The 19,076-nt window shown below is 37.6% G+C and overlaps 1 protein-coding gene and 1 non-coding gene across 5 annotated transcripts in view; both read right to left on the bottom strand.

Moving 5' to 3' along the window:
* Positions 1 to 19,076, bottom strand: part of RFC1 (replication factor C subunit 1) — a 75,582-nt gene that overhangs the window by 11,927 nt on the left and 44,579 nt on the right. For 2 of the 4 annotated variants that reach the window (XM_025997767.2, XM_072737861.1), the window contains 12 exons: positions 17,758 to 17,845; positions 15,336 to 15,613; positions 12,855 to 12,962; positions 10,647 to 10,826; positions 9,370 to 9,474; positions 6,275 to 6,674; positions 4,747 to 4,859; positions 3,134 to 3,248; positions 1,626 to 1,735; positions 1,287 to 1,424; positions 1,056 to 1,151; positions 853 to 951 (listed from right to left, as the gene is read on the bottom strand). In XM_025997767.2, coding sequence (XP_025853552.2) covers positions 853 to 951; positions 1,056 to 1,151; positions 1,287 to 1,424; positions 1,626 to 1,735; positions 3,134 to 3,248; positions 4,747 to 4,859; positions 6,275 to 6,674; positions 9,370 to 9,474; positions 10,647 to 10,826; positions 12,855 to 12,962; positions 15,336 to 15,613; positions 17,758 to 17,845 — 1,830 coding nt within the window. The remainder of the gene's footprint in view (positions 1 to 852; positions 952 to 1,055; positions 1,152 to 1,286; positions 1,425 to 1,625; positions 1,736 to 3,133; positions 3,249 to 4,746; positions 4,860 to 6,274; positions 6,675 to 9,369; positions 9,475 to 10,646; positions 10,827 to 12,854; positions 12,963 to 15,335; positions 15,614 to 17,757; positions 17,846 to 19,076) is intronic. The other 2 variants (XM_072737862.1, XM_025997758.2) reach the window with 1 other exon arrangement.
* LOC140595561 (U4 spliceosomal RNA) lies at positions 13,575 to 13,713 on the bottom strand. Its single transcript, XR_011997293.1, has one exon. It is a non-coding gene; the product is annotated as a U4 spliceosomal RNA (small nuclear RNA).

Here is a 19,076-nt window from a genome sequence, read left to right as displayed (position 1 = left end):
GCGGCTGAGTCGATTTTGGCTCAGGTCATGACCTCAGGGTCATGAGATCAAGCCCTGTGTTGGGCTCCACACTAAGCCTAAAGCCTGCTTATCCCTCTCTCTCTGCTCCTCCCCCCTGGCTCATGCTCTCTCTCTAAAATAAATAAATAAAATCTAAAAAGATTAGTGATTGTCAGGGGTTGGAAGAAGTGATGGATAAACAGGAGGCAGTGAAAATATTCTGTGTGATATACAGTGGTAGATAAAAGCTTGATACATTTGTCAAAACCCATGGAAGCTGTATCAAGAGTGAACTAACCCTGATGTAAACTATGGACTTTGGGTGATAATGTTGTAGGTTAAACTATAACAAATGTATCGCTCTGGTGGGGGTACTGATAGAAGAAGAGGTTGCAGGAGTCTGGAGGCAGAGAATAAGAAGGGAAGTCTTTGTACTGTGTGCTAAATCTCGCTATGAAACTAAAACTGCTCTTAGACTTCTAGTTTCAAGTTTCAGACAGGTTATTAAATGATAAGCCATTTGAAATAGATTATTCTCAAAGTTCCAAAACTTCAAAACATGAAATCTATACATAAGGGACTCTGAAAAGGCCATTTTATAACTACTGAAGCATGAATATAATTTAAAACTTCTATATCTCATAATTTATACATAATATACGCTAACAAACAGTCCTTGAAGAAAAATTAATCTGAAATAGAAAATCTTTTATAGCAGCTGTCTTTCTTATTATCAATATCCACAGGTTCAATAGGTATTATCAAGGAACTATAATAACTACTTCTATTAAGTTAATATGAACAAAACAAGAAATGCTTTAGCTTGAGAAAGTAAATGGAAATTTATTTTACCAGTCTGATATCCTTTTTGGCTCTATGAGAATCAGCCTTGGCCTCGTCATAGGTTAGTGCCTTACTGCGTGCACACCACATACTCAGATTGTGTAAAACCTAACAGAAATCATAAATAAGACATGGTCAAGGTGAAACTCTGAAAAGTCGAAGGCATTAATTCAAAAGAATCAGCAACTGTTAATAATACCTATCCCATTTACCTGTCTGATATCTTGATTGGCTCCCAAAATTATTTCATTCATAGCCGGAGGCGGGATCTTCAAACCCTCTTTAAATGCAATAGACATCATAGCACCCTGAAATTAACAAAGGGGAATCGTAAATTTTTTTAATTCACATAATCAGGTATTTTTAAAAGTTTATCAGATACTTTTAAAAACTGACCAAAAAGTAAAAAGGATAGGGTGATGGAGAAATTCCAATCATCATACCTTAATCTGTTCAACTCGAGGTCTTTGAAAACGAAGATCAAAACAATAATGAACCAAAGAACGAATCTTAGGATGATTTCTATCATTGCACATGCAAATAATGGGAATTTTTGTATGTTTTATCAGGCCAATTAATTCCTAAAAGGCAAATTTGCAACACAAAAATAATTAAAAAAACAATAATACTACACAGTATTTTAGGTTTTTGAAAATTTCAGCAAAATGCTTTAATTGTTGTAAATAACACAGTGTAATTAGTTCTTTAAATATTAAAAAAAAAAAAAAACCTACAACTAAAAAATCAACGGTAAAACTGCAAAACTACAGTGCTTTCCTTACCTGAATTCCTCCCCTGTCTTCATTGCCTGCCATGCCATCTACTTCATCCATGATAAGAGCATGTTTCGAGCCTACTGAATGGGCTGCTCCATCTGACCCATGTTGAGAAGCTATGGGATGCAACAAAAAAGAGCAATTGCTCAAATACTGCTGCTTTATTAAAGAAACACATAAACATTTTAAACTGACAATACATAGGTCCATAGTACAAAATGCAAGAGGTACAAGCATATGCAGATGAAAATAAATTCTCCCTCCCACCTTTGCCCTCTCAGGTATCCCTATACATATTAAAAACATATGTGTGTAAAAATACACATCTTGGTTTTATCATTCAATATATTTTGGTGATTTGTTCCTTATCTGTAAATATAGAACACCTCATTTTTTAAGGCTGTTTAATAATATCCCATTTTACACATGTATCATAATTAACCACTATCTATTAAAATATGAAGATGCTTCCAATCATCTGTTATAAATCATACTACATGAATATCCTTATATATGTAATTTTGGATATATAGAAGTATATCAATTGTTAAATTCCAAGGCTAGAATTTCTGGGCTAAAGGGTCTGTATAATGTCACTTTTGAGAAATACAGCCAGACTACTCTCCAGAGTAGTATCAATTAACACTCCCACCAACCAGAGTGACGTTTCCTGAGCAAATCCTTTTATTTTTTATTTTTTTTAATAATTTTTTTAAATATTTATTTATGATAGAGAGAGAGAGAGAGAGAGAGAGAGAGAGAAGAGAGGCAGAGACATAGGCAGAGGGAGAAGCAGGCTCCATGCACCGGGAGCCCGATGTGGGATTCGATCCCGGGTCTCCAGGATCGCACCCTGGGCCAAAGGCAGGCGCTAAACATCTGTGCCACCCAGGGATCCCCTGAGCAAATCCTTTTAATAATGATTTGCTACACCACTGAAAATACCAAGAATTCAGGTGATCATGCAATAGCCACTTTAGGTTCTAAATCTGCACTAGTGAGTCTGTAGTTTGAGCATCTTATTTTTCCAATCACCTCTGGCCATAGTAGACCACCAGCTATAGCCAGAAACATAGTGGCACCTTCACAGTTTCTTCTCCTCTGCTACTATCTTTGCCTATATGAACTCTTTTACCACATATGATCCTCTTCCATCCTTCAAGATCTGTCAAACAAATGTCACCCATTATCCTGGCTTTCCCTAGTGCTCCAAATCGAATCACTTCATCTACAGGCCTCTATTACCTCACTCATCACCCTGAATTCACTATGAATCCTCTAAAATAATGTGCAAAAATGCATAAACATATCCATATATGTACTTTAACACATTCTCAGAAACCTCTAAGACCTGAAAAAAAGGTGGGAGGACTATTGTCCTGTAAGAGTTCCATCATTAGCCCCAGGATTTAGCAGGGTGCCTGGCACATAATGTTCAATTCTGGTTTCTAAATGTTGAAGTGAACTTGTTTTCCTTACATAACCAAAGAAAAACAGTTCAAATACCCACATACTTGAATAAAAGCCTGTGATGCTGGTATTATTCAGTGATTCAGCAACAACCTCCTTCAAACTATTCTTACTCCGAGTGTCACTCGCATTCAGTTCCACGTAGCTATATCCCAATTCCTAAACAAAATATTGGAAACCATTACTATCACAATGCAAATTAACTTTCCCAAAAAACAAGGCAATTAATGAAGAAAGAGGGCATAAAAAAGACAAAGATGATATGATAATATGCCTCATAATATAAAGAGATTTTTTAAATATATACATATATACCACACATACACAAACATAAGTTCGGTCTTAAAACAATAGCTGATAAATCACTCCTCTAGAAGCGGTTTTACTAATAAGTTTGCTTCTTAAAGTCCTATAAAGAATTAAATACACCCATCCCAAGATTTTAATAGCAGATATAGAATTAATTATAAGTTACCAAAAATAATTCTTGACTCTTCAAGATAAAGATAAATCATTCATTTTCAAACCATCCCAATACACAATCTTCTTACCAAGCTGTGAAAAATCAAGTTATTCTGGCTTATTTCCCAAATTTGATTATATTGATCATAAGCATTATAAAATGCCTTAAAGCAATTCCCCTCCAAAATAATGATAATAATAAAGGGAGAAAAGAAAAGAGTCATGTTCACAATTTGTAGAGACCAGGAAAAAAAAAATTTTTTGTTTTTTTAATATTTATAATAGAATAGAAAATATATAGCCGTTATACAACCAGCTAAACATTTATGCTCAAAATATAAAACAGGGACAAAACAAAACCACCAGCTTATAGGACAAGGGTTGGGAAATCCAGTAATAAATTTAATTTTTTTTTTTTTTTTTTTAATGTATGATAGTCACAGAGAGAGAGAGAGAGAGAGAGAGAGAGAGGCAGAGACACAGGCAGAGGGAGAAGCAGGCTCCATGCACCGGGAGCCCAATGTGGGATTCGATTCCGGGTCTCCAGGATCGCGCCCTGGGCCAAAGGCAGGCGCTAAACCGCTGCGCCAACCAGGGATCCCCTCAGTAATAAATTTAAAACAAGCTTAAAATCCCTCATTTTATCATTCTGATACCACTTTATTATTTCACATTCTGATACATGAACTCTGGTTTGCTCTAAGGACTCCTCCTCTCTCTGTCTCAATAAGGAAGCCATAGAGACCAGAGCAAAGGCAGGCTCAGACTACCTGAGTTCATACTCTGCCACCAGCTTCCTCTGTTAAGCCCATTTCATTTGTCACATGAGGATGGTAAGAATACCTATATTCAGTACAAAGAATTTTTACAAGAATATATAAGATACTTATATCCATAAGAATCTATAAAGACACATTTATGTTACCTAAAAGATAATGCAGCCAAGGGCTCATTAGCACATTGCCTGACACATACATAAATATGACCTATTATTTTAATTATCAATATTAAAAAAGGATGAAAATGACAAATATCCCCATAACCAAAGTAAATTCTAACAGTTTGACTTTAGAAAGTATACTACACAGAAGGTTAAAATACATATACCACAGACCTACTAACACACACGTGTCTATCTCCTACACATGCCTCTTCCTGGGTTAGCTTTCCAAATGCACTATAACAGAACACTCACCTGACAAACCAAAGAAGCTGTGGTGGTCTTGCCAACACCTGGAGGGCCTGAGAGCAGCGCTGCTTTAAAACTAGAGCCATCATCTTTGCCAGCAAACTTACCAAACTTTGCTGCTAAGAAAAAAGAATTTCCAGAGTGTTAGCCTACGTTATCTAAGAGAAATTCAGGAATGGCAGGAATCACTGTGCATACACTGAAAATCAAGCACAGTCCTCCAGTCCTCCTTCTAAATTTGTAGAATATTTTCTGCAAACCATAAACGAGTTTCCAGATCATTTAGTGAAATTCTACTGCCCACCTCACTTATACCCATAACAACACACTACAACTAACTCTGAAATTCTGATTTAAAACCATAATTTTAGGAGTTTCCTATTCTATAAAAGCACAGGTGAGGAAGCAGAGTATCTGGGCTCCAATCCTAACTCCAGCTATCCTAATTCCACCGCTCACCAACTGGGAGAAGTGATTTAACCTCCTGGGCCTATTTCCTCCTTTGTAAAATGAGGGTAACGATGGCAATGTGCCTGGCAGAGATATTGTAAAGATAAACATTCTGATCGCAGAGCCAGATGCCTCAATAAATGTCAGCAAGCATCATCAGCTACATGATCACAAAAACAATGAATTGAAGATGGTGTGTCTGCAACTATCCTGTAGAGCCCAACTCTAGAGCATTCTTCTCTTCTTATCCCATGCGTGTCTGACACATCAGGGGTGCTCAATACATACATGATGACAACATTGGCCAATGTCTAGTGACCAGCTGGACACAGACAACCCAGTCATCACCATGGGAATTCACTGTGATGCTCACTAAGTTTTGCCTTATTTCTCACACAATATCCTCTAAGGCTGCTGGTGAAGCTCAAGAAAACACTATTAACATCTGTGATCTGAAACCTCAGTTTCAATAATACTCTGGACATTAAATACAGATTTGTACTGTTCATTTTGCACGACAAATACACAGTAAAGAAGCACAGAAACCAGAGCTCAGACCTGCTAAAAGCAAACACCGCCAGGATATTTAGGCAGCCTACTCTGTAAGCATGCCTTGGCTTTTAATTTGCACACTCTGCCAGCCCCCAAGTCTCCTTGGCACTCTCAGTGGCTCACTCACACATCTTCGAACCTTGGTACCTGTATTCTGTCCCACACAATGCTCCTCCCTCCCTTCACCTAGCTAACCCCTAGGAAACTTAGTTTCCAAGTCTTTGCTTAGCTCTCCCTTCCTCCACACACTCCACGCCCTTAGCACCTTACGCTGACCCCTATACCAGTACTTGGCACAACATATCTTAATTGCTGGTTCATCTATGTCTGTGGCTAACTGAGCTCCTTGAGGGAGATGGTTTTGTTCACAACAGCACCTCTGAGGCCTAGTACAGCACTTGGACTCAGAGCAGGTTTTCAACAAGGGTTTGCTGGGAGATGAACGAACCACTATTTTACTTTCTTACGTATGTGGAACTGAGCAATTACACAGTGACAGACACACACAAAATGAACGAAGCTGTAAAATCACCGCGTTTCTTGTCTTCAGAGGGACCCCTGTGCCAATTTTGGAGCCAGCGTAGGAGCTTGTTGGCACAGCTCTGGTCACCTTGCTGTCCAATTATGGTCTTGAGAGAAGTTGGCTTATATTTATCCACCCAGAGCAAATTTTCCACTTTGTTTTCACTGCTGTCACCGGCCAAATTCCTAGCCCGGCTGTCGTCATTTGTCTCCTCAGCCACCTGCTCCTCAAAATTCAGGCATCTCCAAAGCATACTTGTTTCCTTTTTTACTGACTTTATAGAGCTGTCCTTCTTGGGAGTAAGTCTACTTCTTTTAGATTCTGATTCCTTCTTAGTTGGGCTAATTTTTCTTTTTCCTTGGTCTTTTTTTTGAGGTGTTCTTTCCAATTTGGATTTTTCTTTCTTCATCTTTAAAATTGGAAAAGTGAGGAAAATAGAAAGCTGATAAGATACACAAAATGTCTATCCTGCTAACTGTACTCTCTAGGGCAACCCAGGATATCCAAATGAGCCACCCAACGTGGGTCTCACTTTTACAATGAACCCTGCTGCTGTGGAATCACCACTTTCCCAACTTTATAAAAATTATCAATAAACACACCAAAAAACACCCAAATGCAATTTTTTAGGTGAGAACATATCAGTTTACAAATGATAAGTATTCCATAATCAGCCTGAAATCCAAGGTAAATTTTTTTCTAGCTTTCTGATTTATTAAAAGTTAACACCTCCACAAAAACTTGTACCCAAGTATTCACAGCAGCATTATATTTAATTATGATTATAAATTAATTACAAAACTACATTATTATTACAACCAAAATAAAGAAACAACCCAAAATGGCCATCAACTGATGAATGAATAAACAAAATGCGGTATGCATACACAACGGAATTTTAATCACCAAAAGAAAGGGAGCAAAGTCCTGACACATGTATTTCAGTGCAGGTGAACCTTGAAAAACATACTAAGTCAAAGAAGCCAGATACAAAGGTCACAAATTGCAGGTTTCCCTTTATTTAAAATGTCCAGGACAGGCAAGTCCATAGAAACAAAAAATACAACAATGGTTGCCAGGGGCTGGGGATGAGGAATGAGGGCTAACTGGGTATGGGGAATGATGAAAATGTTCTAAAATTAGATACTGGTGATGGCTGTACAATTGTGTGAATATACTAAAAATCTCTGACATACATTTTAAAAGGCTGAATTTTATGGGTGAAAGTCTCAAAAAAGAAAAAAAATATGCCTCTTTGCCAGTGAGTGGATGCTGAAAATTAGTGGATGAAAGTTTGAGGAGAAACAGGTTATTAGCATAGTAATAACATGGTCTCCAAGATATTTATCAGTTACAAATGGGAAAATAGTCACTTTACTAGTGGAGAAACCAGTCAGAAACCAGTTTAATCAAGGTTAACCTCACTAACAGGAAGACATACTGACCCAGGGTCATGAGATCAAGCCCCAAGTCAGGCTCTGCACTGGGCATGGAGCCTGCTTAAGATTCTCTCTTCCTCTCCCTCTGCCTGCCCCCACCTCTCTAAAAAAAAAAAAAAAAAAAAAAAAAAATTAAAAGGCATATTAACATACACATCTAATATAATACATTGAGGACAAAATACCACTTCTGTGGAATTCCTGCCAAAAATGTGTAACTTCAAATCTAATCATAAGACATCAAAAAACACAAACTATGAGACATTCTACAAAAGAACTAACTAGTACTCATCAAAAGTCTCAAGTCTGGAGGGTGCCTGGGTGGCTTAAGTTGGTTAGGCACTGGACTCTTGATTTCTGTTCAGGTCATGATCTCAGTGTCCTGGGATCAAACCCTACACTGGGCTCTGCCCTCAGCATGGAGTCTCCTGTCCCTCTTCCTTTGCTCCTTTGCCCACCTACGCTGCTCTAAAATAAATAAAATCTTAAAAAAAAAAAAAAAAAAAAAAAAAAGTCTCAGGCCAGGGTGCCTGGCTGGCTTAGTCAGCTAAGCTTCTGACTCTTGATTTCAGCTCAGTTCATAATCTCAGGGTCATGAGACTAGGCCCATGACAGGTCCTGTGCTTGGTGGGGAGTCTTCTTCTCTCCCTTTCCCTCTGCTCCTCTCCCTGCTCATGTGCACATACTCACTCCCTCTCTAAAATAATTATCTCTTGAAGGCCATAAAAAGACAAGAAAAGGCTGAGGAACTGTCATAGATTGAAGGAGATGAAGAACAGACCACAACTAAACACAGTTTGGGATCCTAGAAAAGAAAAAGGACAATTGGGGAAAAATGTGAAGTTTGAATAACACCGGTACTTTTAATTAATAGTATGGTATCAATGTTAATTTCCCAGCTTTGATAACTTCTGGTTGGTTATGTAAGTTGCTCACATTAGGGAACACTGGGTGAAGGGCCAATCCCAATAATTCCCCAAGACTATTTAACTGCAATAAGTAGGAAGACCACCTCACTACCTGGGTGACAGAGCTTGGGGACATTAAAGCTGGACCACTGGCACCCTTGTGTCCTGTATGTGGAAAAAGTCCTGAATAGAGTGGAAATGAATGAGGACGACAAAACAGAAAACAGCAACAGAAACTGAAAGAGTCCTGATAGCACTGTGGTCTCCAGACCCAGTAGTTCTGACATCAGACGCGGCCAGCCCACAATTGAGTATATGAGACAACGTTTTTTCCTTTTTGCTAAAACTAATACGGGCCTCTATCCTGAAAAAGCCCTAATAAGTTAATAAATTCTAAATGAAAAGGACATAACATGCTGGTATCTATGACATATCCTTCAAAGAACTCTTAAAAGCAATAACCTTTGTATAAATCACTGCAAGATGTGGAAAGTTTAATAAGTAGATATGGTAGGTGCACTATACTGTGCTCTCGCTCTCTTCATACTCCTTTAAGAAAGGTAAGAAAATACACCAAAGAAGACAGTCTAAATCAAAATCCACCCGCTCAGAAGGAAATAAGGTAGGTTCATCTGTGGTGGAAAGGGAAGTTAATCTTTTAGGTAACAGGCCTGTAGCCACTCACGAAACATCTCTATGAGATAGGAAAGTTGTTATATATACCAACTGAAATAAATCAAGTTCATTTTATACAAACCTCAGCTTCAACTGCTATTTCGTACTTAGACTTCTTGCCTGGCATGGTTCGAATCAGATTTAATAGGCCATCTTCATCAATAATATTTGTCCCCAAGGCTGCTGCCTATTGATTAAAAATACAAATCATTAAAACCATACCCTAACCATTACCTTTTGTCAAAAAAACAATGATTAGGGTCTGTTCATAGGTGAACACATCTGTAAATTAGAAAAACTGGAATATACGTTTTAAAAACCATATTCATGAAAAAGTACCATTAAAAAGAGAAAATAAGAGATCTATCCCCTAAGAGTTATGAGCTGGCAATGAAGGCATCACATTACCACTTCTGTGGGTTGCTTTATCTTTTCTTCTACCCTAGGAGGGACAAGGCCACTCCAGGCCTTCCAGGATGGACTTGTCTGGAAGATTTTGTCTTCCCCCACCATCTTCTCTGTTAAAATAACTCCAATGTGTCCACCTCCAAGTGATGAATTACGATTGAAGAATCAGAAAAGTCCTCATCCTCCCCAAACTCCCTTATAAGCTATGAACAGCAGCCATGTGACAGCTCTGGCCAATGAGACTTAGGGGGAGTTCTACAAGAGGTATTTCCAGGAAAACTCTTATAAAGCCAATCACAACAAGTGTGACATCATGCCATGCTTCCTTTTTCCTGCCTTAAATGGGGACCTGAATGCCTACAGCTATAGTTACCTTGTAACACAAAGCAAGGTGCACAGAGACTAAAGCTAACACAATCAAGATGTCACAGATGGGGAATGCAAGTAGTTTAGCTACATCACAGAGCTGCTGGGCCATCCCCTCCAACTGCCTATCTCTGGGATTCTTGTCAGGTAAGAAAATAAGCAGCTATTTGCCAAACCACAGTTATCAGATACTCTGTTACTTGGCTAAACATAATTTTCCCCAGCACAAAAAGAGCTTTCAATAAACAAAAGTTAAGATGGAGTCTCACAGTGGCATATATAGAAGTATTTAGGCCTAGAAGAAAAAGAAAACTGCATTTGCTTCTATCTTTGAAAAATGATCTAAACTAGAATACTACACTGAGAAATTCAACTGAACAGGAACTGTGCCTTCAACTGGAAAGCCAAAATCCTGAAGTTGAAGCCAGAGCACATCTGCAGAAGAAATAATATAGGGATGAAATTACTTTTCTATTTTTCTCTTCATTTAATTCTGTGTAGAGGGCATTACTACAAACAGTCCCAGTAAGAGCCTGCCAAGGCAAGCAGACTATCTCACTGTGTCAAAAAGATAGCAGGACCCACCTTATCACTCTTGGACTGTCCACTATCACGACCCATAACAAGGTAGTTTGTTTTCTTGCTGACATTTCCTGTTACTTTTCCCCCATAACGCTCAATTAGAGACTTGGCCTCATCTCGTTCGATGGACTCCAGCACTCCTGTGATTACAAATGTAAGGCCTTCCAAGCAATTTTCAGCTCCCTAAAAACCAAAATGTTCAAGCAGAGAGGAAATTACATGGTAACCTTCCAAAGAAATACTTGGCATCAAAACTGCAGGAAGTTGATTTTTCTCATTTGACATCATAAATAATCTCAGCATGAAAAATTTGCAGGAAATTCACAGCAAGTAAGTAGAACCTGAAATTAAATCCTGAGAAATTCTCATGTAGGTTAGCATTTAATAAACTTAAAAAACCAGCAATGAAAAATATATATCCACTACACTTCACTAAAGCTTATGAATCTATTCATACTACTTTCATGTCTTTTTAATATTTAAACCACTAGTTAATTTGCAAAACTTTAAATAAACAACTAGATAAAATCCACCTACAGAATTTCTTGTTGTTAAAAAAGAAAAATTTGATTCTAAAAAGGCTAAGCAAGTTTGAGCTCTTGCCCTTCTCTCTGTGTGATAGTAAATCGAACAAACTGTAAGTAACTTAAAGGCAAAATCATATATATTATCTCTTGATTAGAACGATAACTTAATATACAAAAGATACTAACCAAAGAGAACTGGATGAAGGAGACACTTAATCTTAATTGGAACTATGTATATTTATAGATTTTTTCAAATTTTTGCAATGGTTCAATAAAATAACCAAGGAAAATGAAAATTATGTAAAAACCATTCCAAGTTACTTATTACCCTTTGAACAGAGAATTGGGATCAATATAGATTTAAAACAGGCCTGAAATGAAGAAGCTAAGCAAATATCAAAGACTACCCCAATACAAGTTCAATCTTTCACCATCCTGCTAAAGAATCTTTCTTAGGGGGGAAAAAAAGCTATGAATCTGCTTGGAGAGAAAAAGTTTGATTAATGACTCAAGGTCCCTTCAAGCCCTATGATTCTAGGATTGAAATAATCTTGTGAATACTAAGGAATTTAAATTCTTCTCAAAAAATTCAAAATGACCCTGGGAAAGTCCACATACAAGCCTCTATCCCACACCCTAATCACCTATCCTGAACTATCAACCATTGCGGCTCTGAATACCTATTTTACAACCAATCTCAGCATTATTAGCCTCTTGACCAAACTCTTCCACTCTAGAACATGTGGGACCAGCAACCTACCCAATATCCTCAACCTCTACTCAGTATTTCCTCCACCATCTTGCCTTCATTGAGTCCCCTAAGAACTTCACTTTGCCTAAAGTCCTCTCAAGCAGCAGCACTTGGGTGGCTCAGTCGGTTCAGCATCTGCCTTTTGGCTCAGGTAATGATCTCAGGGTCCTGGGATTGAGCCCCACATTGAGCTCCCTGCTCAGCAAGGAGTCTGCTTCTCCCTCTCCTTCACCTCCTCCCCCAGTTGTGCATGTTCTCTCTCTCAAATAAATAAAATCTTAAAAAAAACAAACAAACAAAAAAAAAGTCCTCTCAGGAGCTTGCTGAGTCTTACAGTCTTTCTTACACCACATGCAAGAGGCAGGGCTGACATCCTCCTCTAGCCTCCTACACAACCCCGCAGCCCTGTAAGGTTCATCCTCATCCCCTCTTTATTAGGAGGAACTACTAATCTCCATTTGTAACCTGAATCCCCTCCTCTCTACCTTATCCTTCTCTTTCTGGTATACCTTCTATCTCCCTTTCTGGTGGATCCACACCTATCAGCAAAAAGCTCTGGTTTTATGACTACCATATTCCTCAAAACTGAGCCCCTCCAGGGTTACTGGTTATTTAAGGGAAATTTTTTCTAATAGTATCAAGCAGTAATTCATACTATAAATAAAAATCCCTAAATCACAAAGATGGTGACTAAGGCTTTTCTGTTAATTTTTTTTTTAAGATTTTATTTTTTTAAGTAATCTCTACACTCAATTTGGGTGGCTTGACCTCACAACGCTGAGACCAAGAGTCACAGTCCACTGACTGAGCCAACCAGGGACCCCTCTTCATTTTTAATTATAAATTCTCTACTGCTATGAACATAGTGAATACATGCACGGACCCAGGGACCAGAGGCCCTAACAAAACAGCATGCTCTCTTAGCACTCATACCTTTGGTATTTCTTTGGAGCCCAGGGCTTTGGGGCCTTCTCGATTTAAGTAGCTTCGATAAGCTTGATAATTTGTGCGTCTCTTCTCAGAATCTTCAGGACTTATAGACTTTGGGGAGAGGGGGGGAAATTGAATAAAGTCATGCAAATTCATGTAAAATTCAAAATACGTATCAATAAATACACATTAAGTCACTTCTGTGTTTGGTCCTGAAATTAACATTTTTAGCTAAGCTACACAGTACTCCCCAGTATAGATAAGCCTGGCTTATAAACATCCCTGTATCAGCTCTTCTCAAGCCTTTTGACTCTCTAAAGGCACATATGCAAGGGCAGATTAAGTACATAAGCCAAGCTGCTAGCCCCAAGAGAAGAAACAAAAAAAGTACATTTCAAAAATTCATGTGAATTTCAAATTCTTTTCCATAATATAACCATGTGTATTTTAATGAAAAAATTAATTTCCCCCCCAGGTATACCTGATCACACAAGAAGATATCTCATGTTATCCTATATACCCTTGCACACCCCTAAAGCAACATAAATGGCCCTATACCTCTGAGTATATGAGTACTACAGGCTGACGATTGAGGGCTTCATATACACAGCAACAACAGGCCTGTTCAAACAACAGGCAAGCTTTACTCCAAAAAGTAGACACATTCTATATGCCACCACCTCCTTTCTAGGTTTAATGTCTCCTATTCTGTTTCTCTCATATAGACCTCTGGGTCTATCTCAGAAAACCGTGGGGGAAACTTTTCAAACTATATATCCCTGGACTCACTCCAAGTTTCCGTTAGCAATAATTGTATCTCGGATAAACCTCATTGGCTATGATACTGCCACTGCGCAAAGCTACTCCAAGTTTCTGATTCAGAGATACGGGATATGGCTAGGGCATGTGTATTTGGGGGAAAACCACCCTAGATAATTCTGATTTCAGAACCACTACAAGAAAGGTCTCTTGTTTTTTCTACTTCCCATTTCATATTCTTTCAACTTATAAGCCAGCTCAAATCCCTTTGAGAATAAAAATATTACTTTTATACAAATAAATTATTTTAATCAATAAAATAAGTAAGCTGCTTTGGTTATAAGCTAAGTAAGCCATTAGAAGCTGCTAGACTCTAATCCTACTGCTTTAACAGTGGTTCTCAAACGCTGGTGGGCATTCATATCCATCTGAGCTTATTAAAATACACCTATTCAGACTACAAAGTCATATATTTAATAAGCTTCAAAGGAGAATCCAAGGCATACCAAAATGGGAAAATTATTATTTAACCAGGGTAGACTGAATTTATTAAATGCTTTGATATTCCCAAATGCTAAAATAAAAGTTCTAAGTCATTTCTATTCTAACTTTGAAAAATAAGGTGAAGAATAAAGCAACATTTAAAGGTTTCTTTTCCTTTAATAAAAATAGACTAGCCTCTATAAAATGAACATGTTTAGTATGCCTGAAGAAAAACATTCATCTACCAGATAAGCATTTAGTGAAAAAGAATCTGAAACCAAATGTTAATTGTTCCCTCAAGCATATTTATGAGCAATGGCCACAAACAAAAGCATCTAGAAATCACCATTTCACTATTCTGCACTAAAAAAAAACAGTGATAAGCAGTTAAAATGGACAATATTCTACTTTTAACTCGAAGTGCATTAAGAGGCTTGAAGGAACAGTGGTTTCTCATTATGAATCTAACGTGGGTCCAAATAGAGATCTTAAGAAATCATTCAATTCTCAAATATATATAAAAACAAAAATTTTGAAAACTATTCTGCATTATTTCATTCTTTTTTGCCTTTCCAAATGATTTCATTATCTCAATGCTGTTATACAAGAGCAAAATGGGGTACATTCAGGACAAATTCAAATGATTTTAATAATAACAAAAACATAGCACTTATTATGTACCAGGCACTGTTCCAAAATTCCAATACTAACTCAGGTACTATTATTACCCCTACTTTACAAATGAGGAAACCAAAGCAGAGAGAAGTAACACATCTGCTCAATGGCAGGGCTATATGATCTGAAAATGGCTCCAGAGTCCGTGCTCAAAAGCCACCATGTTATTATATTGCTGTTTCGTTTTGTTTTGTTTTTTTACCTCAGAGGAACTGAATTAAAAGTTGGCTCTGCTACTTACTAGCTGGATGATCTTGGAAAAGTTCCTTAACTCTTTCATCAGCCTGTTTCCTCATCATTAAAAACTGAATAATAAAAGTCATGTTACAGGGTTGTTGTTAAGATTAAATGAGATATCGTATGTATTACTGCAATATCTAATACAGTTTAACACTCAATAAATATTGGCTAATTTAGCTACATTAATAAGCTATATTCTGCAAGAGCATCTAAGTCAGATAGCTTAAAAGTACTACCATGACTTATAAAGCTAAAAGTAAACTTGAAAACAGTCAAACCCAAGCCAACACACAGCCCCCAAATGATAAACTTCTAGGAAATTTCTACCTCTTTTTTAGCTGGAGAACTTTTGGGTTTCTTAGGAGTCTTTGTCTGTCCTTTTAATTCAACAGCATTTTTTCTTTTTGAAGTCATAGGCTCTGTTTCTTTATAAGAACTCTCTCCTTTTTTTTTCAAAAGGGCCAACTTGGAACTGGCTTTTGGAGAAGTTTCTATTTTGTGAGGTGATGACTTCAAATGTTGCTGAGATCCTATCAAACTTTCACATTTAGTTTGCTTGTTAGGACTACAGTTCTTCCTGCCATCTGAAAATTGTTCTGTTTTTACTAGAAAGAAAGAAAAGAATATGACTGTTGTTTTGGGAAAAAATGATACTCCAAATCAAGACCTTTTTTTTTCATTTTTCAATTAAATAATCTTAGTAGCACACAATATGGTGATCTCTTAATATTCATATTAAGATTTTAGTTCTTGGGCAGCCCGGGTGGCTCAGCGGTTTAGCGCCGCCTTCAGCCCAGGGCGTGATCCTGGAGACCCAGGACCAAGTCCCGCATTGGGCTCCCTGCATGGAGCCTGCTTCTCCCTCTGCCTGTGTCTCTGCCTCTCTCTCTCTTTCTCTGTATCTCTCATGAATAAATAAATAAAATATTTTTTAAAAAGAAAATCTTTTTAAAATATTTTAAAATATTTTTAAAAAAGAAAAGATTTTAGTTCTTTATACATAACATTTATTTTTAAAACTTAAACATTTGTACATTTTTGTATAACCAGTTCAAATTAAAGGATCTGTCTTTTTAAATATAAAGGACTCATGGGGCACCTGGGTGGCTCAGTCAGTTAAGCACTGGACTCTTGGTTTCTGCTCAGGTCAGGATCTCAGGGTTGTAAGATCCAGCCCTGTGCTGGGCTCTACACTGGATGTGGAGTCTGCTTAAGATTCTATCCCTCTCTCTGCCCCTCCCTCCTCAAAATAAAATAAATGAATGAATGAATGACTCATTACTTCAAATGATATCATAAACATCTAAGGCCATGGCCTTTATTCCACAGATAAACTTCAATGACCTGAAACTTACACTGAGAAAACTTACTGAGTAGAATGTCACATAAAAATTCTGTGTTTGGGGATCCCTGGGTGGCGCAGTGGTTTGGTGCCTGCCTTTGGCCCAGGGCGCGATCCTGGAGACCCGGGATCGAATCCCACATCAGGCTCCCGGTGCATGGAGCCTGCTTCTCCCTCTGCCTATGTCTCTACCTCTCTCTCTACCTCTCTCTCTCTCTCTCTGTGACTATCATAAATAAATAAAAATTAAAAAAAAAAATTCTGGGGATCCCTGGGTGGCGCAGCGGTTTGGCGCCTGCCTTTGGCCCAGGGCGCGATCCTGGAGACCCGGGATCGAATCCCACGTCGGGCTCCCGGTGCATGGAGCCTGCTTCTCCCTCTGCCTGTGTCTCTGGCTCTGTCTCTGCCTGTGTCTCTGGCTCTGTCTCTCCTTCTATCTCTCAAGAATAAATAAATAAAATCTTTAAAAAAAAAAATATTCTGTGTTTGTAGGGGCACCTGTGTGGCTCAGTCAGGTCATGATCTCAGGGCCATGAAATTAAGCCTTGTGTCAGACTCTCTGCTCAGCACAGAGTCAGCTTGAGACTTTCTCCCTCACCCCTCCACCCCCCTTCCCTTCCCCTGCTCACCACCTACAAACACATACACACACACACACACACACACACAGTCTCTCTCTCTCTCTCAAATAAGTTTTTGAAGATTTTATTTATTTATTCATGAGACACACACACAGAGAGAGAGAGAGAGAGAGAGGCAGAGACAGAGCAGAGAGAGAAGCAGGCTCCATGCAGGGAGCCCAATGTGGGACTTGATCCCAGGACTCCAGGATCACACCCTGAGCTTAAGACAAATGCTTCATCACTGAGCCACCCAAGGCATCCCAATAAATAAATATTTCTTAAAAATGTCTGTGTTTGTAATATAGTCTGAAAGCCCAAAATTCTGTAATTTCAAGACTATATAAATGAATTTACTTATAGGAGTAAGACCATCTATACTAGCAGATGCTCAGATTATCAGGACCAGTAAAAAATAAAACCTACAGACAATCAGCAGGAAAGATTCTGATGACATGGACAACTATAAGTCAACTCTATGAGCTTGAAACATCTTTGCCATCTATGCTGAAGCCCACATGTTGCAATGCACTTGGAAATTAACATTAACATGAAACCAAGAACTGAAACACATTTTTTACAACAATCATAGACGGGCATTCAACAACAGCTAATATCCAAATATAGCTTTCAAAGTATCTAAGAACATATTTCAATATTCCTATGAAATAATGTCTACCTAACAATACAAGGCAATTACTGAATAGAATATTTAAACGGGTTATCATGAATTTTCTTCTGTAAAGGTAAATAAATGTTCTAGCTTACTTTTCTCTGTTAGTATTACCTTTATGAGGAGATTTATGTTTTCCTGCTTTACTTAAATTGGCTCGGACAGATGAAAACGTTTCTCGCTCCTCTGGGTCCTTCCAAGCCTAAGGAAATTTAAAGTGTCAAATGTGACAATGGGAAAACTACTATCACAAAGTATGTTGTTAAGATTGACCAAAGTTTTAATTTAATTAAGTTTTAATTCTAAGGGCCACATTCCAAAGCAAGAAGACAATATAATAAATTCTCATTCATTCATCCATAAAGTTTCTGGGAAAAATGAAGCATTTTTTTCTTACTTTTAACTTTACAGATAAGGAAACTGATGAAAAGTTATAGAAAAATACATCTATAAAAATTATCACAGTTGTTCCCAACTTGTGAGAATGGAAGACTTGCTTCTGTTTCTTTCATCTCAATTCTTAAATTGTTAGTATTATGCAGTTAAAAACTAAAATCCAAACCCAAAAGACTAAATTTGAAAAACAATCTAAAGCTCAAAAGAAGACAGACACTTTCTCAAGAGAGGAAAAAAAAAATTTTTCTCCAGTGCTCCTTCAAAACTCCATTTTACAAAGAGGTTACAAACTGGGATGCATAACATAGTATTTTTTTAAAAAATTATAATTTTAAGAAAATAAAAATAAAAAAATAATTATAACTTGAATGCATTTAGGGGGAGTAAGGGTTTTCAAACGACAAAGTCCCTCCATTCCTTATTGTCTTATATCCACCTACTATAAATCTTTTAAAATAGGTATTAATATTCACAATATTAACAGAATGCGGTTCCATGGAAACAAGGCTAACTTTTTGGAGATCAGGTGCTTTAAAAAAACAGATTCTTTTAAAGACTCCCAAAAATAAACTCATTATTATTGGAGGCTGTCCTAACACAGATATTAAAATTGCTAATTAAAATTAGCAAAAATGTGTTCCAGGAAGAAGAAACCAGTAATTAGCATTAAAGTTATTAAACTTTGGGCAGCCTGGGTGACTCAGCGGTTGAGCGCCACCTTCAGCCCAAGGCGTGATCCTGGAGACCCAGGATGGAGTCCCATGTCAGGCTCCCTGTGTGGAGCCTGCTTCTCCCTCTGCCTGAGTCTCTGCCTCTCTCTCTCTCTCTCTTTCTCTCTCTCTCTCTCTGTGTGTGTGACTCATGAATAAATAAATAAAATCTTTAAAAATAATAAATAAATAAAGTTATTAAACTTTAAATTTCCTTAAGAACCTTTGTGTTCTTTAAACGAGTACATAAGAGCTCATTTGTGACAGAGAGTAAGTACAAGCTAAAATTCATTGTACTGTTAAGAAAGATTCTGGTTGGCTTTGGAT

The sequence above is a fragment of the Vulpes vulpes genome, chromosome 14, assembly GCF_048418805.1.
Source record: "Vulpes vulpes isolate BD-2025 chromosome 14, VulVul3, whole genome shotgun sequence".
Taxonomy (NCBI): domain Eukaryota; kingdom Metazoa; phylum Chordata; class Mammalia; order Carnivora; family Canidae; genus Vulpes; species Vulpes vulpes.
This window is presented reverse-complemented; position numbering and strand designations above follow the sequence as displayed.